The 27,522-nt window shown below is 41.1% G+C and overlaps 1 protein-coding gene across 15 annotated transcripts in view; it reads right to left on the reverse strand.

Moving 5' to 3' along the window:
• The window catches only part of LOC129362726 (pleckstrin homology domain-containing family A member 7-like), a 156,121-nt gene that overhangs the window by 893 nt on the left and 127,706 nt on the right, over positions 1-27,522 (reverse strand). For 8 of the 15 annotated variants that reach the window (XM_055034459.1, XM_055034437.1, XM_055034480.1 and 5 more), the window contains 20 exons: positions 23,591-24,139; positions 22,675-23,230; positions 22,243-22,326; positions 20,894-21,118; positions 19,105-19,158; positions 18,770-18,853; positions 16,380-16,445; positions 14,656-14,736; positions 13,398-13,547; positions 12,394-12,495; positions 12,074-12,185; positions 11,075-11,190; positions 10,791-10,985; positions 10,558-10,654; positions 9,725-9,816; positions 8,780-9,028; positions 3,468-3,641; positions 2,643-2,776; positions 2,419-2,552; positions 1,379-1,419 (listed from right to left, as the gene is read on the reverse strand). In XM_055034459.1, coding sequence (XP_054890434.1) covers positions 1,394-1,419; positions 2,419-2,552; positions 2,643-2,776; positions 3,468-3,641; positions 8,780-9,028; positions 9,725-9,816; positions 10,558-10,654; positions 10,791-10,985; positions 11,075-11,190; positions 12,074-12,185; positions 12,394-12,495; positions 13,398-13,547; positions 14,656-14,736; positions 16,380-16,445; positions 18,770-18,853; positions 19,105-19,158; positions 20,894-21,118; positions 22,243-22,326; positions 22,675-23,230; positions 23,591-24,139 — 3,280 coding nt within the window. In that variant the 3' untranslated portion in view covers positions 1,379-1,393. The remainder of the gene's footprint in view (positions 1-1,378; positions 1,420-2,418; positions 2,553-2,642; positions 2,777-3,467; positions 3,642-8,779; positions 9,029-9,724; positions 9,817-10,557; positions 10,655-10,790; positions 10,986-11,074; positions 11,191-12,073; positions 12,186-12,393; positions 12,496-13,397; positions 13,548-14,655; positions 14,737-16,379; positions 16,446-18,769; positions 18,854-19,104; positions 19,159-20,893; positions 21,119-22,242; positions 22,327-22,674; positions 23,231-23,590; positions 24,140-27,522) is intronic. The other 7 variants (XM_055034454.1, XM_055034496.1, XM_055034474.1 and 4 more) reach the window with 7 other exon arrangements.

Consider the following 27,522-nt stretch of genomic DNA (forward strand, 5'->3'; position numbering starts at 1 on the left):
AATTACTTACTTAAAACAGGCTCTTACATCTAGCTGAAAAGTTATTAGTAAGTTAGTTTAATTTTTTCAAATATTCTAAGACATTTCGCATTAGAAACTTGGAAGAAAACTTTTACAAAGTTTGTTGATCAGGTTAAAAGTCCCTTTTAACCTGAGATCTTATATAAGATCTCAGATCAGATCTTAAAAGCAGGTTTCGATTAAGGCTATTAAAAATAGTTCTTTTTTATTGATCTGATGTAATATGAAAATTTTAATGTCATGTTCTTATTACCGATAAGAGGAAAATCATCACAATAGTGACACACTGACACACACAGCCTGCACCAAAACACCAGCTGAATCCAGAGGACCATAACATTTCCCCCAAAGGCGTCTGTTAAGAAGCTCAGCCTCTCCGGTCAGAGCAGCAGGGAGGAAACCTTTTCACAAAGACTTTATAGGAAGCCTGAGGCTAAAAAAAATGGTTAAATTGTAAGACTACTATATTTTCTGGATTACCAGCCACTCTGGAGGAAAAGTTGCGTCAGTCAAGAGATGTGTCACGAAGAGGGAAACATAAGTCGAGCATAATTGCAGTCACAAGACCAGCAAAACTATGAATGAAGCGGTGACTTCTAGTCCAGAAAATATGGTAATTCGGAATTGATTCTGGATTGTAATTGGGGACTTTATCCTCTATATGCCACTGGGGGTACACCAATAAATCAGTCCATAAATCGCCTCTGATTTCCTTCATTGCAGGAGATTCAAAGATGCATCCAATTTGAAGCCGATCTCATCCACTGACCTCATCAACATCGGCAAACGTCTAAAAAAATCAGCCGGTTTCCTTTTTCTCTGCAGTGACAGAGGGCTGAGTGACAGAGCCGCCCACCACGTCTGCACGTGTGCTGTTAACATACCGATTTTTTTTCAGGAAAAAAAATCGGTATGGCCAAAATCTGCAATCGGTGCATCCCCTTGATATCGCTACCTCTTTTAGCCATATCCTCGCTGATAAACCTCACGTTTGAGGAAGGAACAGAGATCAATTTAACATTAGGGTCTATAAATTCAATTCTATATTGTTGTGTTTTCTTTTGACTGACCTGTAAGCAAACCGAACGCGATTCTTACATGTAAAACAAGTCGAGAAAGTCTCGGTGAAATCCTCCCCCGAGGCTCTTTGACCAAACAATCACCCAGAAGACAGAAACCCGGCGATGTGCACAGATGTTTTGGAGCGTCACGTGAATGTTCGGCTCATAAAGACGCCATCTTTATCAGTCTGACATCTTTATGTCGGCCAACTGTGCGCTGTAACCCCGCCCCCAGAAAAAAACACACCACAAACAGAGCATGATCCCAACACAAAGGAAGGTCGGGGTGTGTGTACCTGGACCGGGCCTGCTCACCAGCTCTCCAGCCACTCAGTCCCTACACACCAGGAACAACGACACGGTCACACTCTGAGACGGCCGAGCATCAGAGTCCGTCTGAACACACACCTCTGCCGTTTGCGTTTGAAGTTCTTGCAGAAGTGTGATTATTCACCACTAGAGGGAGCTCTTTGAAACTTTGCAACTATTAAGCAGCAGTAGGTAAGTTTTATGAAAAACAAAATTTTCTAATTTTTATATTTTACATATTTATTTAAATTGTCACAACATCCTGACGGTTAATATAAAATACTGAGCTTGGTCAGCTAATCCCAATGCTAATAAATGCTAATGCTAGTTAGCATAGCCACCAATGACAAACGGTTTTTCTGGTTTAGCTATTTTCCACATTAGCACATCTGGGGCAGCAGGGCGGAGGCAGGGTTGTGCAGCATTTATATGAATATGATTGTCAGTGCTAAGACCCTCCCCCTGGCTCTGATTGGCTGTTTCTGACAGAGTGGTGTACTTTCACAGATGGCAGTAAGAGCACAGGAGGAATGTTATATTGTCAGATCATAGTGACAATTTAACATGCAGAAAAAACAACAACATATTTTTCAAAACGTTTAATTACTGTAGAATACTAAAGGCAACTAAACGTTCAAAAAAGTTTTTACTGCCTTTGGACATTTCCTCTTTATGTCCACAGGTTCCCATTGACAGTACTCTGTAAGCTGATGCTCATCAACTCATCTCTCGGACAAACCGGGCGTTTTCCACAGCTGAATGGGTTGCCATGGAGATTGAATGATTTATTTATTTATTTTTTTTAAAACACGCATTAAAGAATCAAGGCAACATCTGAGTTTGATGATAAAATAACATAACATGACATATAAAGCTAAAAATAAGTCATTTCTACATAACACTGCCACTTTAAAGCACTTGTACTTCTAACTAACTAACTAACTAACTAACTAACTAACTAACTAACTAACTAACTAACTAACTAACTAACTAACTAACTAACTAACTAACTAACTAACTAACTAACCTGCAACCAGTTTACTCTTGCGTGAAGCCTCTGAGGCCAGCGCGTAGGAGACGCTCATGATCCTCTCCTGCTCCTCCATAGCCGAGTCCAGCTCACTGAATTCCAGCGATGCTGATGGCTGGATGTTCTGGACACTGGAGGGGGAACAAATCCAAAAGGTTTATTAATGGAATGCGGCCATGTTGGATCAGGTGAGTTCCCCCGGCAGACTGAGGTGAGGATACCTGGACCTGGTGAGAAGGTTCTTGATGCGCTCGGCCCGCCGGCAGCGTTCCTCCAGCTCCTCTGGGCTCAGCGGCTCCTCTGGGTCCGACTCGACGTAGCGCTCCGGGATCACAACTTTGTCCGGTTTGGACAGCTGCGTGTTGGACGGACACACAGAGAAATGCTGTGCTGGATCTGGTTTGATATTTTTGTAAAATTTTGTTCATTACTCAGGTTGAGTCACCGCGAGTTGCTCTCTCTCTTCCTGGAAGAAGTTTTGCTCTTATGTTTTTCCAGACAGTTGCTGCGGTTGTGTAACCGTGGCAACAATGCATTGCTTTTCAACAGCAATGCATTGGGAGCAAGACGATTAGCGACTCAGAAGCTGAGGCAATAATACATAAACTACGACCCTGAATCCCACAGGGGTTGAAAAGAAGATATTTTCAAGTTAAAATTTTTAAATTCATCAAATTGTTCTGTTTTATTTGAACAATCTGTTCCAATACACAGTAACAACACAGATGTGTTTTATTATTTTACATTTGCATTTTGAACAGACAATATGTTGAGTCTGAGTTTTTTTTTCTTTTCTTAAACTATAGATTAAGTTTCAAGCTTTTACATGAATTGTTTTGGCAGCTTATGCAACATAAACCCCTGGAGTCCTCGACAAATTTCTACCCAGTGGACAATAAAATATATCCTCTTCTATTTTTGTGCGATTGTGTTTGAATTGGCAGCCACATTTAGAAAAACCAAGCAGTCAAAATTACAAGGGTGCCGTTATTTTCTACTGGAGCTCCTGGCCCTCAAAGTGCCTGCGCGCGGCCCTGCTCCTGTACCTCCCGGCTGATGTCCAGGTCGTAGTGGAGGGGCTCCAGGTCAGCCTCCTGGACGAGCCTGGCTGTGACCGACACCCACTCGTCAGAGTCCCTGGTCTCCCTCTCTCTGACCAGGTTCAGGCCTTCATCGCTCTGACCTTCAGCTCCAGGTCGCTCCTGCTGCCAGTCGAACACCTGGAGAGGAGAAGGAGGCGGGATTAGTTCTAATAAAAAAACAAACAAAAAAAAACATCCAAAACAAACAAACATGTTGAGCGTCCGTTATTTGAGGTTTTATGTGCTTAATTCTGGGTGGTTTAAGCCGTTTGGAATGGTTTAATTGATTAGATAAAGACTTTTACATGAAAGAACAAAAATATCTACTGTGGTGTCAAAAAAGGTAACAAAAGTTTGGTAGTCTTAATTTGTATAGATACGAAACGTAATTTTAACTCAGACTAAATGATCTAAACAAACAAAACAAAACAAAAAACATCAGTTCTGGTGAAATTAGATGTTTGTTGAACATTTCAAAGCAGAAAAATGATCAAATTGTCAAGAAAAGGTCTCTATTTCACAGAAGGTAACTCCTGATGACTCAAGGTGTTTGACTGCAAACTCAAAATCTTACCACAACATGTTTGTCTAGTTCCCACTATAAATGTCCTGGTAAACTTGAAATAAGGCAAAACTCCCAAGTAACTTTTCAGCAAGATACAAGAGCCTGTTTTAAGTCAATAAGTCCTTAATATGGATAAAAAGTCCTAGTTCCACTTTACTTATAACATGGAAAAATTTCTTGTTATAAGTGAAATAATCTGCTTACTATTTCACTATTTTTTCCATCAATATTCAGAACTTAAAAAAAGGTCTGATATCTTGCTGAAAAGTAATGTGTAAGTTGGTTTTGTGTTAATTGAAGTGAACAGAGACGTCTGAACTTGGAGCTAGATTGGTAACATTGTGTTCTTGAGGCGCTAGAGGAAGCTGACATGCAGTAGTGGAGGTTTAGGGAGCCTCGATGAAGTTCACACCTACAGGATCAGAAGATGTTTGAAATGGAGGAAGTCAGCACACAGATACGTCCTAGCTTCGTCCTCCTAGTTCAAACGCACACCAAGAACACCTACTGAGGAGCGTTGGCGTGCGTGTGTGTGGGAGCATGTGTGTGTGTGTGTGTCTGTGTAGCTGAGGGGTACTTGTGAGGAATCATCCCAGGAGCATCAAAGCCATGCATGCATCCTTCCCACTCCTGCAGCCTGCAGAGCCAGATCTGTCGGAGCGCTCGCATGCTCAGAGTAAACGCGGCGTCCCATGCCTTCCGTGTGTCCAGGAACAGGAAACACACACACACGCAGGAGAGAGAAAACCATGCACACACCCACCACCACCTCCCCACCAGAATAAGAAGAAAACAGGCAGGAGGAGCTTGAGAAGCAAGAAACTCTTTATTGAGTGCAAATCTCTACATGATAGAAAAGAAAGAGGAGAGAAAAGAGTCGTTGCTTCTTCAATTACACAGAATTAGACGGCGCTCAGCGGGTCACCTCTGTTAGGGATCTAGCTGTTGCTCTGTTGGATCTGATGTAGTGTGTTGTGTTGGGGGGGCAAGGGAACTATACGGTGGGAACACTTTGAGCAAACAAGGAGTGGACATCAGTGTCATTAGGGAACAAATCCACAATAGGAGAGTCCAAACTCTGTCACAAGGCCCAAAACGGTCAAGTCAACACCTGTAATTTTTCAAAAGTCTTTGCCTTAAAAATCTTTGATCAGGGGGATCCAAAGTGTCGAAATGCTGCAATACCGCTTTGATTTATTCATCAGATTCTCTAGAAATTAAATATGAATGTATTTGGTCTAATTGTTGATATAGTTATCAATGTAACTGTTGATAAAAGTTATATTTGATCACGACAAATGTATTTTACTTTTGAACCTGAATATGCAGTGGGGCAATAAAGGACAGGATGAAAAGGACCAATATCATGACAGAGCTGTCTGCTCCTTGCTCACACTCTATGGGCAGCCCTTGTAAAGATGGGGAGAAAAAATATGTATTTTTCCCTTTATTGCAGTACCATTATGTCAAAAGAACTTTTTTGTTAGTACAAATTTTACTTACTTACTTTTTAATTTGGGGGAAAATATGTTGAGAATTATTTTTCCTTCTTAAAATCCATATATATATATATATATGAAAATCCATATACATATATATATGGATTTTAAGAAGGAAAAATAATTGCCTCTATAATTGTTTTGTGAGTAAAGTCAGAAAAAAAGTCTCATTTCTCTTCAACCACCACAAACTGAGAGCCAGTCAGCAACAAAAGCTCCAGTGTGTTTGTGGAGGAAAAATCTTCCAGTGATATGGCGGGGCCACTCTCTTTCTACATCAGGCTTTCTCAAACTGTGGTCTGCCGGCGCCCCCCGGTGGTCAGCAAAGTACTGCATGTAAATGACTGGTTACCTTACAAAAAAGATTGTGTTTAAAAATAATGATGGACAACTAGCTTAGGACCGGGGACAATTTCAAGTTGTAAATGGCCTGTGAGCGTTTCCTAAATGGGTTCAGCGGTTCTCAGCCTGAAAAGTTTGATGAACTGCTCTGGACGCTACCAATAATCCCGCTACTGCTAATTATGTTTAGCATTAGCATCTTTCACTGAAAGAATGCAAAAAAAAAAAGAAAAAAAGAAGAAAAAAAGATTAATTTAATTTACGGTAACACATTTTACCCATGTTTACCAGGGCTGCCAATAAACGTGACACTTTATTTTGTTATTGCAAAACAACCCGGCTCCTTAAACCAGTCCTATATATTCATAATGCATAAAACAACACAGTAGAGGCCACTTGAAGAAATACTCAAATCTGAGCATCCAACCTCAAAATGAGCCGCTGTTTTTGTTATCGAGTCAAACAACAAAAATGACCAAAGAGATTATCGCACATGAACAAGATTAGCTCAAAATGAAATTAAAAGGTTTAATGCTGGTGGAGAACAGCACACAATAAAATATATTCTGGTGACATCATTAGAAAGAGGTGAAAAAGTAACAGCACAACTCATAAAAAAACAACAACAACAAAAAACATATATTGCTTATTGTGACAGGAATAAAAACTCCAGAGCTTTAGAAAAGTTTTCACACCTTTGACATGTTCCAAAAACAAACTTCAGCGAGTTTTATTGGAGCCTTTATATAACGCGACACAAAGCAGTGCATAATTAAAGATTTTTAAATGAAAACTGAAAAATATTTAGTTTTTAAAAATGAATAACAGTAATATTTTAGACAAATGTAAAATGATTGTGTAATTACTATTTAACGATAGATAAACTCCATATTTTTTCCTTAATATTAGTAGAAATTAATCATTTAAATATCAAAATCAATTTTAGTCCTGGTGCCTGTCTTCCCATGTCATATTTTGGATCTAAACCTAAAATTAAAATGGTAATTTCTTCTTTGTTGGTGTCAGATATAGTTTTTTAAAGGAACTGCATCGTTGTCAAATTCAAATAGAAAAGATGAACGTTGATTTTCATTCTAATCTAAATGAAGTTGAACTATTTTGCAAAACAGCCAAACACGGCTGTTGGATGTACAAATCTCTAAAAGGTTTTCAGCTCTAATCCTGGATAAAACACTTTTCAGACTTTAACTGAGCCTTTTTATGTTCGCTTCATAACAACGTACCGCTTTGTGTTGGTCGGTCACATGAAATCCCAATAAAACCAGTAAAGTTTGCGGTTGTAACGTGAGAAAACGAGCAAAAGATCGAAGGGCATGAATACTTTTGCAAAGCCCGTCAATTTCTGCTCAATTCACAGCAGACTTGGTGGTTGTTAGTCTGTAACCATGGCGCCAGCCTGGTGGTTAATGTCATCCAAAATGTGAGTAATTTCATTCCATTGAAGCGTGCTAGCATTGCTAGCATACCACATTGAACTCAGAGGGGGAAGTGTTAGCTGTAAGCTAATCCAGTTTCCCTGCATTTTCATGACTGCTATCTGTGAGTTTGTAACACAAGCCCTACATGTGGCTCTTCCATCAGTCCTACGGCACTCTGAGAAGTCTTAAAGACGGACATTTGGGATAAAGGCAAAAATGATCGTCAACAAACCAAGGCACTTGGATTTGATTTAAGGAAAGGAAAGCAGGGAGGTACGGCCATGATTTGTACGACGACGTACAAGAGCCGTAGTAGAGAGGAGGAAAAAAAGAGGATTAATTTTGGCCCCAAAAAATCAGAAATGTATAGATTAAGCTCAGAAATGTTATAGAGAAAAGTTGGAAATTTCTGACTTTGGAAAGTCAAAAAAGTTTTTCTTGGAAAAACAGACATTTTTGAGATTAATGTAAAAAAAAAAAAAAAAAAAAAAGTGAAGAATATTTTATTTCAAAGTTTTAATCTACAACTTTATGAGTGTTTATAGTATTTTTTTTACTTTTCAAACTCCGACACTCCCACATTTGTCCCAGAAAACTTCTGAGATTAATGTAAAAAACATTTCTGAGATTTTTTGATGGAAATACACTTCTCCTTTTTTGTTGTCTATCTACAACGGCCCGAATACGCCGTCGTATGATTTGTGCCACTAGTGTTGCATCTTCCTTCATTTTATACATATATTTTAAATCAACAACCTGAAAATTTGGGATTTTATTCTTCCCTATTATATCACTCGGTCTTCTATATATGCTCTATATACCAAATCTATACAAAATAGAATTTTACAACTATATACTGAAAATATCCCTCGGATAATAAATAAAAGCATATATATATATATATATATATATATATATATATATATATATATATATATATATATATATATATATATATATATATATATATATATATATATATATATATATATGGGCTCTCTCTCTACTTTCTGGTGATTACAATGGAGAAAAGAAGTTAAAGCGATGCTTCTTTCTCTTCTTTATGTTTACATTCAGATTCGTGTCAGTGAGGTCCCACAGGTGGGTGTTGGGGGGTTCGGGGGGGCAGTGGTATTTTAGCTATCTCAAAGCTCTGAAGCTTTAAAAAAAAAAACAAATAAAAAAACGGAGCGGCTCTGTCCGTCGCTCAGCGTTTCCCCCGGATTGATTCGTCTCCCGTCGTTTATAAAGCGTTAATCAAAGCAAGTCGGCTTGTTAGTGGGAGCTGCTACCAAGGAAGAGCGCTAAGTCGTTAGCATCCCTGTTAGGTTGTTATGTGGCTGGAGGCTGGAGAGTGCTGTAGCAGCACTGAGGGTGGAGCCAGTGCTCCGTGTGTCTGCTGCTGCTGCGCTGCAGGGAGGGGTAACGTACGGAGGGGCTGGAGGGCAGCCGGGAGGACGCAGACGACGAGCGCTGAGACCCCGACGCTGCCGGGCCTGCGCCGCCGGAGCGCTCGCCGTGGCTAAGGTTCCTCTTGCGCTCGCGGACAAGCGCCCTCTGGTGGCGCTTCATGCGCTCCAGCTGCTCCTCGGCGGTCATCCGGCCTCGGGTTTGGCTGCTGTGGGGCGGGCCGCCCTCCGTGGGGGACGACAGGCGCTCAAAGGCGCTTTTGGGTCGGTCCTGAAGAGACAGCGGTGGAGGAGAGAGAAGGCGGGGTGAGAAATGGGAAATCTTCCTAGAAATGTTCCATTTCAAAATTCCATATTTCAAGCTGCAGTATGTGACTTTAAAAAACAAATGTTTTGTTAAAACTGTCAGCATGTTTTAACAGAACAGTATGAGACAAATAAACTGTGAAAAACACCAAAGTCCTCTTCTTCCTTCTCCCAGTGCCAAATGGAAACAACCAATCAGAGGCAGGAGGTGGGTTTTAGTGCTGCCACTCACCCTTTTTGTGGCGCTGGCCTTTTATTTATCTCTGTTACTCTGCAGTTAGCCACGAATGCTAAGGCTAGTTATCATGTCCGCCAATCACGGCAGATAAAAGATTTTCCTATAAGTTGTTCATTCTGTTTGTGTTTCGGTTATTTGCTTGAGTGAAATATTTTTTGGGGGCCCGGGGGTTAACAGGGAACCAAAAGTGACTGCAGCCCAGGGGCCCACATGCTTTTAAATACGGCCCTGAAGATTTGAATCAAATGACTAAAACTTAAGGAAAGAATCAGTGAAAGCTATCTGCTTTCTAATTGTCAGATCTTCTGCTTTTCCTGTCCAAGTTTTGTCTTAGTTGAGAAATTTTGGAGAGGGCCCACTTCTAACACTGACATAAGTCTGTTCACATTGTCTTGTTTTCCACATGTGCCGCAACAGACTGACCTTTGGTGCGGCGCTGCCGGGAGCCCTCCTCAAGGTGACGTAGGACGAGATGGAGTTGGACTGGTCCAGCCGAGACGTGGTTCCTAACAAACCTAGTTGACAATGACAGAACCATCAATCATGGGTTTAGTTCAGCTTTATTTTTAGAAAGTAAAAAAAGAAAAAAAAAAAACATGTATAATTGTCCTTCCACTTTGTGTCGGTCTCGTCCACCAATAACTCTCCCTCAAAACAACAACACGAACATTTTAAAACATTAGACAGTGTCCTTCGAGGACAATTTGTTGTCATGTCTTTATAAAAAGGAATATCTCTTTCCCTGAGTTTTAAACATGCCAAACCCATAGGGGGCAGTGTAGCACAAAGCTGGATTTCTTCAAAACGATCAAGATTTTCTGTTAGGAATGAAACATGGCTCCAGGATGTTTAATTGTGTCAACAGATATATGCTTTAAAATCACATATTAGAATGTAAAGTTACTAAAACACAAGACGATGCTGACTGGAGTTGTGTTGAAGACTGTAATGTGCGGGACCCTAAATCTCAGTTTTAGATGCAAACACAAATACAGAGTTTCCTCAGATTTTCTTTTTCAAAGTTTTTATGAACAATAATTTTGAGGTGTTAAACTGAGTTTCCGTTCGGATGAAAGGCAAAAATTCATAACAATGTATCCATTTTCCCAGATATCCGAGTGTGTTTGGATGACGGCCAATACTGTTGGACATTTTCTATTCCATGTAGACATAACAGCTACTTAAAAGTGTTTTTTTCTTGCTTGGAGTGATTAAAAGACTTTGGGTCGTTTCAGCTCCAAAGTGAAGCATGTTACCTTTGCTTGGGTAATACTGGTAGTCGGCTTCAGACGCTGTGACTGGCTGGCTGCTTCCTGACAGCTCTGGTTCGCTCAGGTATGACCTCAAATCAGCCTGAAACAGAAATCAAAGACGGGCAGCGCTCATAGCATAGCATGTCTATTAGCCAACACAGATTCACTGTATCATATCTACATGACCAAGCAATGTGTAGAAGTCTCCCCACTTTAGGAAAAATGAATGACGATACCTTACAGTCTCCATTGGCAATGTACTGGCCACCTTCCCTGTCTCGCTTCCTCTCGTCTGACTGCCGTTTGAGCCCTCGCACAGATGTGTGGCGGATGACCGAGGCCTCCTTGGGGAGCGGAGGCACCACGGGGGGCGTCTCCTCGTAGTCATAGAGACGAGGCAGCGGCGGCCTGGGCGGGGCGTCGTCCTCTGCCTGTATGGCAGTCGGATCAGGACGGTTACAGACTCGTGGCGGAGGTTTGTGGTGTATTTTGTTTGCAGAGGGCGAGGAAGGACACTCACCCACTTTGGCACGGTGCTGTGAGGCAAAGTGATGGAGCTGCGGGGAGGAGGCTGGACCTCCGCGCCGCCCGAAGGCACCGCCTGGTCCGACACCGAAGGCACTAATCTCCTGTCTGCTGAGGCGTGTCAATACAGAAAGCTGTACGCTTAGACAAAGGTGGGATGAAAATGGCATTTTTATGCTACGCTAAATTAAAAGAGGCTAATTTTATGTGCCATACACCCTCAGTTTTCCTCCAGTTTTGCTATAACCCCCCCAAATATGACTGTGCAGTTAGACTGATGTGATCACATACATTGATGTTAGTAATTAATAATTTGTGGTGTGTGCAACTGAATCTCACACAAGTTTGCTCAATATGTATTCAACTCCAATAAACTGTCGCTACGCACTGACTCTTGTACGGAATGCCAGAAGGGCCAAAAAATGCATCAAAAAAATCCGAAAAAATACTTTTCATGATTGTCTCATGCAACGTACGAACAATTGTGTTCACAACGTAAGCTGTGTGAAAATGAACTACATGACCAGCAAATCACAGACAGTCAGTTTACGTTCAAACATCACAGACGTTACAGAACAAGACATTAAGATTTAAGAAAAACAAGATTTAATACAATTGAATTTGAAGTGTAAAAATATGTAGCTAAGCATAACTTCCTTCTTCATAAAATCTACACAAAAATGAAGTAGCATCCAACCTTAGTGGCTGTATCCTTTGTCTTTGGCAAAAGACTATGAGCCATATCTGTCATCACATGACTTATGTTTGTCTTGGTTGTATCTACCCAAAATGCCCTACGCTATTATCCACTTCCTGTTTTTGAAGCGGTGTCTGCTCTGCATGGCTTTCACATGAGCATTCGAAACGCACTGGAGTTCCCTTCAACCCAACTAAGACCTTGGTTTCAAGGCGGACTCACAGGAATAGGGCTACACAATATTAGAGAAGTTTTTGTGAGCGATCACAATGTCATCTGCAAACAGACGGATCTCACCTGGATTCTGAATAGAGTCCACAGTTATCTTGTAGTTGGCTTTGCTGGCGCTAAGACCCCCCATGACGTCCTCGATCCTCCACAGTTCCCGCTTCAGTTCAGCCTTTTCCTGCTGCAATGCAAACAAGCAAACAGACACAGGATTTCTTTTGACTAATTTCACCTTTTATTTAAACGTGTGGAAGTTCTGTTGTTGCCATTCGGCTGAAGACAGTGTGTTGTGGTTTGCACTTTTGTTCATCGAAATTGTGGAAAACCAACATTCAGAACCGCTGACATGCTGAGGGTTTTATTTTTTAAAGGGAGGAAGGAAGGCCCACCTGAGACGTGTCGTTGTGGGTCATGTGTGCCTGAAGTGCCAGCCTTAGCAGCTCCACTGACTGCTCCAGCCTGTTGTACTCCTCCCACGCACGCGCCATTTCCTGCAAAACCCAAACAAACGCTCGCTCTTAAACCATTTGGTTAGCATTTGAAGCACAATTTGTGTGCACAATCTAAAACATTTGAGGTCAAATATGTATTTTTTTACCTACTAACATATAAATCTATAAAGGAAATAGGGATGCAACTAAGTTATTTTACCTACCGATTAATCTATTGATTGTTATGAGAAGTAATCGATTAATCAGATTTTTTTAAAATTGGCGTATTCTGCAGAAATTTTATTTAAGCTTTTTTTTATGCAATATTAGAAATACATTAAAGGATGCAAATGAAATATAATTTGATTCCTTTTTGTTAAGTTCGAAAATTATTCACCTAAAAAGCAATGACAGCATTTCTTTAGAGAACACTTAATCATTTGTAGTAAAGGCTGAACATGCAGCTAAAAACATCCAAACATCAACAGTTGAAAAGCTCAGGCCTATTTCACTTAACATCACTTCCGCTTAGGCTTATCTGATGATTATCTGTTATGATATTTGGATGATAATAATAAGCGCTTACTAGATTACTTTTGCAGAATTTGATCAACTTGTTGAAGCTAAAATGATGACACTGGAGGAGTTTGGGGTAGATTAAGATTTTTTTTTATACACACACATATTTTTCGTACAGTTTTGTCTTAATTAATTGCTCTGAGAATGTTGTGCTTTCAGAAAATTGCCCAGCGTTGAGTCTGGATACGCCAACTAACAATTAATTACCAAACTGGATGACGATTAATTTGACTAACAATCGTGATTAATCATGATTAATCTAAATTAATCCAACTAATTGTAATTAAACCAATTAATCGCTGCAGCCCTAAAGTTAAATATTACCATTTCCAAAAAGTCTAGCACTATCAGTCGACAGAGACAGACACAGCGGACATGAATACCGTTGAGACGCGGGAGATCTGGGCCCTGATGGTCACCAGGTCCTCCTGCAGCAGCCTCTGTTGGTAGGCGATCTTGTGGACGTGAGCCGGCTGCTCCTGGTACTGCTCCATCTGCTGGTGAGACACGTCAAGCACTCTCTCCAGCTTGTCCTACAACGGGTGAGGGGTTGAGCAGTTATTTTATTGGTTGTTTTATTCACCAATAATGCATACAAAACAAACATTACAGACGAGCAAACAGAGGCATTGGTCTATAAAATATCCAATTAGCTAAACCAAGACAACAATTAATTAATTAAAAGGGATACATTTAAGACAAAGGCATCTTCACACACGTTTTGTTTGAGATAATTGAAACATTTTCTTCAACATTTCTTGAAAACGTGCGTCTTTACATTTCAAGCTTACAAAGTTAAGCATGAACAAGTGAAATTAATCTGACATTTATTAATCGACTGACAGCACTAAAATAAGCTAAAGCTGCTGAAAAGAACAAGGATATCCTGATGGACAAAGATGAATGTTTCACTGTTGGACTGTTGATAATATTAATTTATTCAATGAGACTGACATGATTTAATAAATACTGATCCATTCCATGTCTTGTGTCATGTATAAGCTGTTACAGGGAGACGCTTAAATATTTAAATGTAAATATAAATGTAAACACACACACACACACACACACATATACATATATATGTATATTACCTTTCTTTAAAACTAATTAATCTCTCTAAGTAGGACTGAGATGTGTTGAGAAGCTGGACTGTGATGAGTTAATACCGCCTCTAGAGGGCAGCATTTCACCAAGAAACATCCAGACTCACTACAACGTCTCACCAGAACGTCACTTATTCGATCTCCTCAGTTTAATTTATGGCATTTAATAATAAAAGCCCAATAAAGTTTGATGATTCTTGGAAATTGGTGCTGCTTTTCTTCCTTTTACAGGAAAAAAAAGAAAAATCATTATTTAGGGGTGCTGTGGTGGCAGAGGGGTTAAGGAGGCATTAGTCCTCGACGCGGCCTTTGAAGGTGTGATTCCTGGCCTGGTGACCCTTGCTGCATGTCTTCCCTCTCTGTCATTACCCATTTTCACTGTCAAATAAAGGCCACTAAAGCCAAAACAAGTGAAGAAAAAAAGAAGAAAATCATTATCTAGGGAAAAAAACTCCACTTTCTTCTGTAGCTGCATTTGCCTCTGAATTATGTCAGATTCATTTCATCTTGATGTTGCGTTTCAGAGACGGGTTACCTTGTCGTTCTTCAGGGAGCTGATCCTCGCCTCCAGGTCCTTCAGAATCTTGTCCTGTTCACATAAGCGACTCAACTTCACCTGCAGGGGGAGAAGCAGAGCCGGGTGGGCATGCGGTGTTCACCCAGATGAAGTCGCCCTCAAGGGCTAATCAGAGTGTCTGCGCGTTGACCTCTGATAATGAAGTGGCCCTCTTACTTAATTGAAGCCGTGTGTCTGCAGCTGCGCTGACTGCATACAGAACAGAGGGTCGGGGCGTCAACTGTGATCCGTAAGAGCCGCTTTTAATGGGTTTAATGGATGGATTATTGAATATTTGCTGCGTCGTAACTCCACCTGTCCGGCGCAGGTGTGTTCGAAGATGTTCACTTTACAAGAACCGGCTCAAACAAACCATTTCTTGATGGACATTTTAATGCAGCGAAACAATAAAATCTACAATTGAGCTTCAATCTGACACATTATTGTGGTCTCCATGGTGAACCCCGTTCTTGGGATATGGCTGTATAATCGAGTCCTTTCACATGAACGTTCATAAATAGTGTAAGTAAGGATTGGAAAATTGTTTGGATTATCCGAGTCAAAGATGAACAGAGTCCACTGTTTCTGGATGCTTCTGCTGCCAGAAGAGCTAACAATAAAAACTTACATTGATTTCATTAGATCAAAGCAGCAGAAGGTGGAAAAAAACCTCCATTAGTGATTCACAGAACTTATTTATTAATCAATTATTCTGACAGTTAATTGACTATTCTGACGATTAATCAATTGTTCCAACAATTAATCAATTATTCTGATGAAAATGTGCACATTCTGCAGATTTCTCGTACAATAATAGAAATACACTAAAATATGCAAATGAACAAATACATTCCTTTTTTTAAATCCGAAGATAAAGAACATTCCTCTAGATCATCTGTAGCAAAGGATGCATCTGCAACATGCGACAAACTCTTTCTACTTCACCCAACATCAGTACAGTACAGGGCGGCGCTGTTGAATATTTTATATATTTTTTTGGGCTTGAATTAATAATTTAACAAAAAAATATCATATTGAACATTTTTAAATAAATATTAGTGAGGACAGCCGTTTGTTACTTCTGACTCTGAGTGAACTGAGTTGCTGTTTTCAACGGCTTTCAATCTCTGCTTGCTTATGGGCAGCAGAGGAAAAAGGCCAAAGTGCTGCATTTACAGCTTTTTAGAAAAAGACGGCGTAAACAAAATGATCTTTTCAAGGCACTGCCAGTGTCCTTGTTCTTTATCAAAGAGGTTACATATAGATATATATATATTTTTTTTTTACCAGAAGCCATCTGTTGAATGTCAAACCTGTTATTTTAATGTTTTATTAAATCACTGAGTTACCTTTTAATGTCTTATCAGAAGTATTCATACCTCCAATAAATAGTTAATCTGCAGATTCCATGTTTTAACCTCTTTTTAAATTCACAAAGACGTCAGTCCTTTGATTCCCTTCCACAGTTCAGATCCAGAAGGTCAGCAGGAATTCACAGCAGAGATTTCTAACAAGGCCGGGTTTTAAATGACTTTAAGAACCACAAGGAAGGAAGAAGAGAAAATAAATTCTGTTCTAATTCTATTGAAAATCCATAAATGTTGGTGGAGAAATTCAATAAACTGACAACCTGCCTAAAGAGGATTTCAATCAGATTATTTATGTGGTTAAAATGGCTCCAGCGTGTGGATCATCATACTCACGTCCACATCGCTTTCTGCAACCTTGACAGGCTTCCCCGCCTCCTTCAGCGCCTGACTTCCAGCTACCTGCAACATTTCAACGTAAGCAGACCCAGATGTTAGTTGTTTGCTGAGGCGAGGCGTCTGGCTCCTCGCTACATTAGCGCTGAGACAAAGGGAAGCGCAGAACACTGGGAGCAGCTGTGAGCTACCACAAATAAGGGGGAGACTGTCGTTGACATTCACTTGTCCTTGTGAACCTGAACAAGGTGAGGCGACTTCTGGTCATGAACGACACGGTGGCTATGGACACTTTGAAGCTCTGCACAATATTCACTTGCCTGTAAAACCTTTGTTGCCTTCAGATTATTCATCCGTCTGACAGGAGAAGGTTTGAGAACACAGGTGAGGGTTCATTTAAAGGGACAGGTTGGATTTCTGAAAAACGTGAGGCTCTGTTGAAAGGTTAATAATGATGAGCTGATGCTTCTATTGGAGGGACAAATGAAAGACGCAGCAGATAAGTGCATCATTAGCAAAATAAAAGCAATTAACACATTTTTTGTTATCGATTAATCAATCATTAGGATGATTAGTCGCTTTAAAAATTTGGCATATTTTGCAGATTTTTCAACTTAACCACGTCTTTTCTATACAATATCAGAAATACATTAAAAGATGAAAATAAAGAAATAATAAGTATTTTTTAAATAAGAAAATAGACATTTCATTACCTAAATTTTAACGACAGCATTCCTTTAGCAGACGCTCTACCATCAGTGCCTCTGCGGCTAAAAAAATCTTTCTAACATCGACATGTGAAGAACTCAACTCTTTCTGAATGACTTAATGTCACAGTCAATAATTTGACAGCAAATGGTGTTAAAGTTTTTGTTATTTTACAGCACTAGAAACAAGTGGAGCTAAAACCAGGCCTCTAGAGATGTTTTGGGTGGAACATATTCATAAAGTTTTTTTAGTTTACATGCTCTGAATATGTTGATCTTTCAACAATTTGTCTTTTTTTTTGTTTAGTTTGCCAGTTAACGATTAACCAGTTCTTATATTAGCTTATGATTATTTCAATCATCGATTCCTCGCAATTAATCCGATTAATCATTTCAGCCCAAACAGTAAAGCAGGAAGGTGGGGTGATTCTTGCTGTAGAGCAAACAGGTGGGTGTTGTTAAAATGCCAAGGTGGAGAGGCATCTGCGACGCCCTGCAACTGTGGCTGTCCTTCAATCTAGGAGTGGTTTTAAGGCCATTTCCAACCAATCTGAAACCCAATATTTTACAACAGGAAAGACTATTTACAAACGGAAAACATTTAAGGCAGCTGCCCATCTTTACAGGAGTGGAGGTGTCAGTGGATTCAGCCCAGGGTCAGATGGGAAAATGGTCGGGAAAACTGCAATAAACCTGAAACTACAGGTTTTCAGTATAATGTGAAGTTTGAAGAAAACAAAATTTGAACAAGTTTAACTTGTTGTTTGCAAGTGTTGTCTGGAGAAAGCATCGTCTCTTTGAACATAATATTTTAGGGCTACAGATAATTATTTTATTAATTGGTTATTGTATTGATTTATTCTGACGATTAATCAATTAATTGGGATAAAAAAGTTGGCACATTCTGCTGATGTTTTGCGTACCACCTAAGTGATTTTTATGCAATTGACCAACAATTTGTCTCATCATCCATGTGAAGATCGACGCTCTATTCACTCAGCTTTTCAATACACCGCTATCTTTCTGATTAGTAATAGGATAGCAAAATTATTTTAAGAGTTTGTGTAAAATATTTTAGAAAACTATTACTTTATTTAATGAAAGTATATTCACTTCTAGTTGGTTTTCAGCACAAAATAAAATCAATTTTTTGGTACTTACCAGCAGCGTAAACATCTTCACATGGGTGCAAGTAAGATAGTAACAGCTCAGAACCTCTCAACAAAACCACACTTCAGAAATGTTTTTTACCTAGTTGTCAAATATCAGTTTTAACAATTAGGTTATCACTGAAAGATCAATTTTTTCATCGGGGAAAACAATTTGTGAGTGAGGTGCAGCGTTTCAGAGGCGATGGTAGAAGCAGCTGGCTTTTCAACCACCGGATCACAGCCACAGCCACAACACATGCACTGCCGAGCCATCCCATGCCCAGTACTCAACAGCCTGGCCAACATCGCCACACAGTGGAGGGGAGGTATGGAGTCACGATGCCGTTTGAGCTGTGAATGTAGCACTGCGAAGCGATGGGATGGTCTTACTATAGAGCACGACACAGAAACCTGCCCGCTCTCGCCATGACACAAACATGCACAGGCAGACACACACACGCACACACACAGGCTACGCTGCAGAACATTTACCGGACACAGAGACACGTAGCTACATACAAATAGAGCTTACGTTCATTAAAGGCCTGAGTGGCCCAGCAGTGCAGTGCAGTAGTAAACTGTGAACTGCGAGGATCAGCGGCTCTAGAGCTCTGATCTGGGAGTCAGAAATCACAGAGAAACAAGAGCCGCAGTCACAACACAACGGCCGCTTCTAACAGCAGGTCAAGCGACTGGGAGAAACACCAGCATTAAATAATCTGGAGCTACAGCTGGAATGTTTTGGGTCAACCATTCAGGGTCGGGCGTAGAACAGAAGGGTGCAGTCAGTAACAAAGGTGTGTTAGTCTGAGGCTTTTCAAATCAGAGAAAATACAACTGACTGAGCTGTGCAATTTGTTTTCTCACCTTTAGGTCCAGATATTCCAGGTCCTTCTTCAGCTGCATGTACGTGTCATCGGCCTAGAGGGTGAAAACCATCCGATTCAAAAACAAACTCAATAATGTGCAGTCTGACTCTTCAACAGAAGCATCAACTCGAGGTGCACCGGTTGCAGTTTTCAGGCCAATCACCAGCCCTCTCTCACAAATGACCAGACGGGGACAGTGACTGATCTTCACATCTGTGCGGAAGTAAACAGATCGCCTAAAGTGAATGAAATCGATCGGTGCACCCCGAGCATCAACCACGGATTTCCTGTTGACATGCAGAATGACAAAGTTGCACCCACACTGAAAAATGTCTTGCACTCGTTTCGATTTAAGAGCCGGTTAAAAACGTTGTCCACAACAGATAAAAAAAGAGCGACCAACTCCTTCAGAGGGAGCCGTGAACTCGTCTCACAGACAGGCAACATCAAAACAAGCTTCATGACGAGGACCAAAAGGAACGTCACGCACTGCCAAGACCAAAACCGATCGGCACGCAATCAGACCCGGCGAAACGGATCGCTTGAAGCATGGGATGGCTTTGTGGACGTCAAAGGGATCGCAACACATCATGCTATCACATGACATTGGCAGAAGCACGACATGGAGACGGATCAGCCAAAGAGCAGCAGATGGTAAAGAGGTGGATGGGTCTCTGCAGCCCGGCCAGCGCTCAGTGAGGAGGGGAGTGAGTGGAGGCTGCCACTGCTTGAACTAGGCCGCTGCTTGGTCATGAAGTCCAGGTTTACACAGCATTCCTTATCAATATTACACAGTGACTGGCAAAAAATGTTATGTTACCACCAGTGGTGGACACTAAACAGTTAGTTGTGTTAACCTTAAATCATTAATCATAAACTAATAATGCTGAAGTGCTACACTGGCATGGTATTTTGTGGAAGCTAATGCTAAGGCACCAATATTAGCAACTATTTAGCTGTGGTGTCATGTTTAAGTGCCATACCAACACAGTGTTTAGTAGGAGCTAATGCTAAATCGTTAGTAACTAGCAATGCTTTAGCGTTGGTGTAACATCTAAGCACTACACCAACATGGTAATTAGTGAAAGCTAATGCTAAAGCGCTAACGTCAACGCAAAATATATCTGCCCTCGAAAGACCAGTAGTCTGAAAGTTAACAGGAAAAAGAGAGAGAGGAATGAAGAGAAAACTAAACTGCTGAGTAAACAGTCTTCAACAACTGCAAAATAAGAGATAAATATAAACAGCTTCAACTCCTAACAGTTGAGAACCAAAACTTCAACAAAGACGTTGAACTTTATTCACCTGAAATGTTACAAAACAACCAAGTCAATTACCGCTTTAGTGTTTATCTGGAAAATTTATTTTAAGGGAAGCTAAGTGTGCTAAAGCTTTTCAAAGTTAGCCAAAGCGTGAAACAAAAAATTAGCTCTGTCCTTAGTGCATTAGCAGAAGTGTTTCCACCACAAAGATTGACCCATTTTATTAGGATTTTATGTAAAACAACAACGCAAACAAGTCATTTCAAACTGTATTTCACTTAATTTATGACGTTTCTACCAGCTTTAGACATTTGCCGATGTAAAGCTCTGTCAGTACAATAACATTTAAATTTTATAACAAATAAAATCTGATGATGTATGTTGCATAAGAAAGTAACATTGTCAAAGTTCTTTTTTTATATGCCTAATTTTAATGTTATAAAACCTTTAATGAAGATTTAGTGGCAGCCTTTACCAGCTCCTGGTAACATGAGGGAGGGGTAGCCATGCCTCTCGGGGCCCCACCTGGACGCTGCAGGGGCCGACATCTCCGAGGTGCGACTCGGGAGACGCAGTGGCGCTGAGGAGGGGGCTGTCGCTCGCGGCGACAGCGGTCAGGAGGCGGTTTTGGTGGTAGGACTCTCTGGGAGCGCTTAGCTGCTGGATGTGAGCTAAGGTCTGCTGACGCACAGTGGCCATCTTGGCCTGGTGGCGGCGCAGCTGAATGAGGAGCAGCGTGAGCTCCTCCGGCTGTCGGGAGGCACCGCAGGATATTCAGTCTGGCAGCTCTCAACACTGACCTCACATGCTGAACAAAAACCCACTCAGCTCTTCAAAACCTTCACTTTCACAGCGGCGAGGACGCAAAAGCACAAAATCGTAGCAAAATCTAGATTCTACTCCAAATGTCTAAGTCCACGTTAAAATGTCTTATTATGTTGGCAGATTATTTCTCTAATAACTAATACTTTTTCATCAACAAGCTTGTGTTTCTTGCTGAAAAGTTACTTGTTTATTTCTTGAATATGTACAAAAAATACAGCATGAACCTTAACGTTAAAGCTTTTGTTTTACAAACTCATAGAAGTGGGTAGAAGTATAAACTTATCAAAATTCCCCCTCCTTAACCATCTACATTAACATATAGTTCATACATGTGCCAACTAAACCAGTAACTAATAGCAAACTCATCATCAATATTGCATGTAATGTTAAATATGGCAGATGAACAATGACTATTCCTTTCAATTTCACCAAGAAACAAAACCAGGAACAATTGACTATAATGTTATGCATTATATCCAGGAATAATCCTGTTTATCTGATCATTTGAACTGTTTGTTCCAAGTTCAATATTGAATGATTCAAGTTTTTTCTAGTAGATCTGAATTTGCATATTTCAAACTGTGATTCCTCTTCTTTAACTTATAAATATGCTCTTTCATTTTGAACAATTGCTAAACGTTTTCCAAAGATTGCTTGTTTTTGGCTTTGTGTAATTTCACCAGGTCAAAAAACTCATTATTTGAATTCAAATAGGTGTTAATGTTTCTAAATGTCACACCTTATGGATCATTGCTATTGCTCTTTATTATTAATAGGTAGCACGGTCTTATTTCGAGCGCACTAAGATATTTGCAGTAGAAAGTTTTTGCATTGCAATATGTCATGTGACTCATCTCTGATCTTGATAAGCAGAACTGCAGCTTAATTAAAGATTAACGAGGCTGAAACAAAAATCTGCTACACATAAAGTGGACTTCACAGTTCTCTGATCAACAGCCAACTGACCAGGAAATGAATCCACAAACTGTTGAAGTCTGATAGGTTTTGGCATTGTGTGCATAAGAACTGAATGCAGTTATGAAACATACCGTCTTGCCGTGAAGGCTTGGAGCGCTGACTGTGTGAGTGATGTAGCCAGTTTGAGGCATCGAGCGTCTTTCAATAGTAGCAGCCTGCAACACAGACGTCCGTGTTGGTAGTTAATGACAGGAGAGACGGATGTGGGTGAGCTGGAGCTACAGACCCTGTAGATTTACTACCATCACTAAAGTAAGGTTTAAGTTGCAGTATATAAACGTCTATATTAATATTATACTTTCATACAAATTTATATTCCAAGAAAAAGAGGATTTCACTGTTCTAAATCTGTGATATTTTCTTCTGGGATGCAGGAAAACAAAATCAGGCAAACAAACACCCACTACCTCCACCACTGCTGACCGTCTTATTGGAGGGTAAACTCCTAAAAATGCAGTAATGTAGAAGAAGTTTGTTCTGATTCTGTTGAGTATCATTCTTACCTTCAGCATCTGAGACTTGCTCCTTCGGGGGGACACGGTGAAGGGGACGTTCAGCAAAGGCCCATCCCCAGCAGGCTTTACGGTCACCCGTTCGGCGGGAGTGTGCGGCCTTCGGTTGGGCGACAGCGTCCTGCTGGTGCCGGCCGGAGGCCCCGGTGGTGGGATGTCTGCCGCAGACGGCGGCACCGACACGCAGCGAGGAGAACCCTCCGACCTGCGCAACGAGGAGGAGGGCGGCACGGTGGATGGGGGCCGGGGCCCGAACGGGTAATCCGGGGCCGGGGTGTAGATGGGCGCCGTGGGGCTGCCGTGACGGAACTGCTGGCGCTGCTGCCACTCGTACAGCTGCAGCACGGTGTTGGACCCCGAGCGCCCCTGGTCTGGGGTGAGGCGGAAGTGGCTCAGCCGGTCCTGGGCGTACTTGTACTCGCCGAGTCGACCCGACGGGGGGCTGTGGCGTGGAGTTTTTGGCAAAGTCTGAAAGGCATCCATGGAGGTGTACTTGTGCTGAGTGGGCGGCGTCCGACGGGGAAGGGTGTTTTCTCTGGAGGGAGGGCTGTTGAAGAGGAATAAGGCAGAAATCATTTCCCCCAACACAGTAATAACCATTAAGAGTCTCCGAATTTCTAGCGTCTTTCAAAACACCCAGCAACAATTTACAACATAAAGTGAAAATAAAAGCACTGTAATAAGAAGTTACAGTGGAAAGGCTGTAAGCTTTGAGTTAAAGTAAAGAGTCAATAGCTGCATTTCCGCGACAAATGTGCACAGATGGTATCAAAAGCAGGACTCTAAGGGAAGATGTTCTTCACGAGCTTATCAAAAGTGAAGTTCTGTTTCAAAGAATTTTTTACAGCTGAAAATCAAATGACTAAAATCAGAAAGTTTTTATGCAAAACGAACAATATTGACTTACCCCCTTTGCTCAGCCTTCTGAACTTTGACCCACTGCTCCACCTGCTCCAGAGTGTTTCTTCTCTGCAGATGCTTGAACGTGTCGGAGGCTGCTGGCTCCGGCGCCCTCTGGTACGTCCCCGCTGCGATGCCGTTGGGCTCCAGGATGGGGCTGGGCGTGGACACCAGGCCGTTCCTCGTGCAAAGGCTGGAAGGCAACGTCGAGGCGGCTCGTGACGGAGCGCGGGACGTCACTCTGGACACGGGAGCAGACGCGGACACGCGGTCCGACAGCGGGAGGGCAGAGGCGGCTGGCGGTCTGGATGGAAGGGGGCTCTGTTTGTCCGTCTCCAAACAGGCGGTCCCCCCATGGCGCTCCAGGGTGACGCTGCCGGCCTCCTGGTGAAAGCTGTAGAGCTCCTCTGCGTTTCGGTGGATGGGCTCCAGCAGAACTTCGTGGACAATTGCTTTTGTGGTCTCAGAGTCCCTGGTCTTCATGGTCTTCTGGTGATTCACGTGGTTTGTCTGCGGGACAGCTTGTTGCAACAACGCGGTGACTTTGTCAACGGGTCTGCAGAGGAGACACACAGTCAGATAATATTAAATAATTCAATGAAACTACAAAAATACCCAAAGCTCAAAAGTTTGAGCTTGCCACAGATCATATGTTGTTCAATATTAAGTTATCAATATTAATAAGGCAGAGGCCGTAGTGTTGTAGAAGTAAGAAGTACTGCCTCCTACAGGTGGGAGTTGGTTAATGGCACTCAATGTTTTTTCTTACAATTTTTGCAGAAAATTTGCAATAAACTCATAACTACGGATAAGCACAAAAAACTGCAGGGTTCTGTTGATTTTGCATGAATTTTCATGAACACATATTCTTTTTAAGTATATTTTCTTTAGGGGTATTAAAATAAAGGTGCATAAAGTCAAACATACATATACTTCTCAGGTTTTTGTTTGGAAAATGGTTCATAATTTTGCTTCAGATTCTTATGGGCTATTCATAGTTTTGGCTAATGTGTGGAAGAGTTCAAGGGGCATGAATACTTACAGCAAGGCGCCTCTAGTGATAAAAAACTAAAGACATTCTCTGGCTAATTTGTTTTAAAAAAAAAAGTCATTTATATCTAATTGCTCACTAAATAACAGGCTCGTTAAGGTAATTTAATCTTCAGAACATCTGAGAGTTCAGATCTTTGTTTTTTTGTCCTGAACAGAATCGAAAGTAGACGGCTGTTGCATAAAAGAGAATTTTTAAGCCTCATCTTCTACTTTAAGGACAGAACTAAATACATTGTGCAGATCTTTTTTTTAAAGCATTACAGCTGACAAGCAAAGCCTTAGAGGCACAAGCTGATTCGAAACTCATTAATTAAGTCCAACATGAAAAAGCCTTAAGAAATATTCAGGTTCCAGTCATGAAAGAAAAACCTTGCATAACAATAGGAAAGCCTGTGGTGCCAAGATTCTCCTTCCTGGCAGCTACTATCTAAAAATAATTCAGTAAAACTGGCACACTGGCGACTGCGTTGACCCCATTTGATGCTAGTTTCCCTTTGCATCCTGTCAATACTCATGAAAAATAAACGCTACCACAGAAAATTTTAGCAACAACAAAGTGCAACAGTGTTAGTGCTACTGTCACGGCTTCCGCAGGCAAGCAAACTGGAAAAGAGGGAGCTTTCACAGAAACTTCAGAGAACTCCCGGTTGGAAGCTGTCGGGGGCTCGGCTTTCTTTCTGTCATTCAGAAGCTGGCAGCGGTGCGTTGTGGGATTTCCTCTCGTAAGAATGGCGTAATGAGAAAGGACGGGAGTGTGTGAGGGGGGCGGCAGTGGGCAGCATCTGAGCCAGCCAGCGAGGGGCCGCACGTATTTGATCTGCGCTACCTCCCATCGTCAACGCATTAATAACGCATGAAGGGAGCCGCCGATGGTTCAAAAACGCCGTCGTCTCAAAGCACAAAAACAAACACGCTGCGCACGGAGCGGACGCTGAAGCAACCACAGAGCAAAGACAAGCCAGAGAGAGAAACCAAGATGTCATACATATTATCAAAGGCTGATGAACAAGGCGCTCTCCAATATTCAATTCTATGAGAGGCTGAATACTTAATGGGAAGTGGTGAGTTTCAAGGCAGAGAGAAGCATAAAGTCAAATAGATCAGAGAATAGACATTAAAATGTTAGATGATAAATCACTTAATGTTCTTAGCACCAGAATACATTACAGACCTAGTTTCTAGCTGCAATAACTGAAGCTGCATGATCTTTCTTGATCGTTTCTCTTTAGGTCCAGAGGTAATAACATCACTGCGATGGACTGGCAACCTGTCCAGGGTGACCCCGCCTCTCCCCGGAAACGTCTGCTGGTCACAGGCACCAGCACACCCCCAGTCCCACTGGGGACAAGGGTGTTGGAAAATGGATGGATGGATAGATAGTAACTTCAGTTTTGATTTTGTTTAGCTGGAGAAAGTCGTGGCACATCCACACAATGATGTTTTCAAGGTGCATTGTCACCTGGCGACGTAATGTAGAGCTGTGTATCATCTGCGCAGTTATGCTAGCTAATCTTATTCAAGGTTAACTCCAGTGTATTTACAATAAGTCTGGCGGGCCACCAGGCTTTATTTCCCCCCTACCAGGCTAAGTTTTGTTTGCTTATTTTAAATAGGGTTGTTTGTACAACGGTGACGGTAAAGATGAATTAAGCTAGGTTAATTCATCTATCATTTATAGCTGACGCATTAAACTGCATGCAAAGTGATGCACGCCAATTGCATCATTCCTGCACCTGCCTCACATGCTATTTTTTCCAGATTATGACACCTGCTTGTGGACCTCTAAATATTTGGAACTTTTAACATTTTTCAACACAAAAGCACTGCGGTAAAAACCCTGAGTTGTTACTTGTTGGAACCAGAGCCAGCGGGAACATGTAGATATTAAATAGGAGGGGTCCTAGGATTGAACCTTGGGGTACGCCACATGTGACGTCTGTCCACTCCTATTAGAAGCTATTGATTGTTGGTTTTTATGCTCCACAAACCTGGAACAAACTTTCAGAAAACTCCAAAACAGTCGAAACACTGAACACCTTTAAATCAAGGCTAAAACCCCACTTGTTTAGAGTTGCTTTTGATTAATAATAACTGGAACATTAATTAATATATTTGATGATTTTAATGATGGCATTTTGTCAAAATGTAATATTTACTGCTTGGTGCTGTATGATGTTTTTCAAAGAACTTTGGACTGTGTTTTTGCTAAATGTGCTAAATAATACATAAACTTGACAAACTCAAAAAGCCACAGTATCAGTAACTATCACATCCTTTATTGTTACCAGGGGAAAAATATGAGACTTATCATCATAAATTCACACTGGTCATGTTTTCAAACCCCAAATATTTAGTGGATCAGTTACACTAATTAATTTGGCTGACAAACTGCATTATGTAGCCCATCCTGAATGAGCGTGTCTTGATTTTTAGAGCAGTGTTTCTGCCTCTGGCTTTATGCTGTGGCAGATGTTGCCATAAAGACTCATGAATTTTTAATGCATTCATCACTTTCATCATTATCATGACAAAGAACAACTAAATGTTGTGATAAATGTTTATAACTGTCCAAAAAAATATTTTAATTGATTGTGACGATAACAGAGCAATATTCCCCCATCAGAAGCAAAACTAGGGGAGTCAAAAAATTCCGGAAAAATAACTTTCAATTTTGATAAAAATAAAAATAGTTTTTTGAAGATAGGGGTTTGATTGCCTTCACCCCCTGCTGAAGGCAAAAAGTCAGATCTTTCACAATAGTTTATGATGATTTCTAGCTGTTTCTGGACACATGTACAATTTATATTAGTTATTTTGATGTCAGTGTTTTGTTTGTAAAGAAAATACCTATATTTGCTAAGGCACATAGACATATTTGGTACTGAT

The sequence above is a fragment of the Poeciliopsis prolifica genome, unplaced genomic scaffold (assembly GCF_027474105.1).
Source record: "Poeciliopsis prolifica strain line A6 unplaced genomic scaffold, Auburn_PproV2 SCAFFOLD001, whole genome shotgun sequence".
Classification (NCBI taxonomy): domain Eukaryota; kingdom Metazoa; phylum Chordata; class Actinopteri; order Cyprinodontiformes; family Poeciliidae; genus Poeciliopsis; species Poeciliopsis prolifica.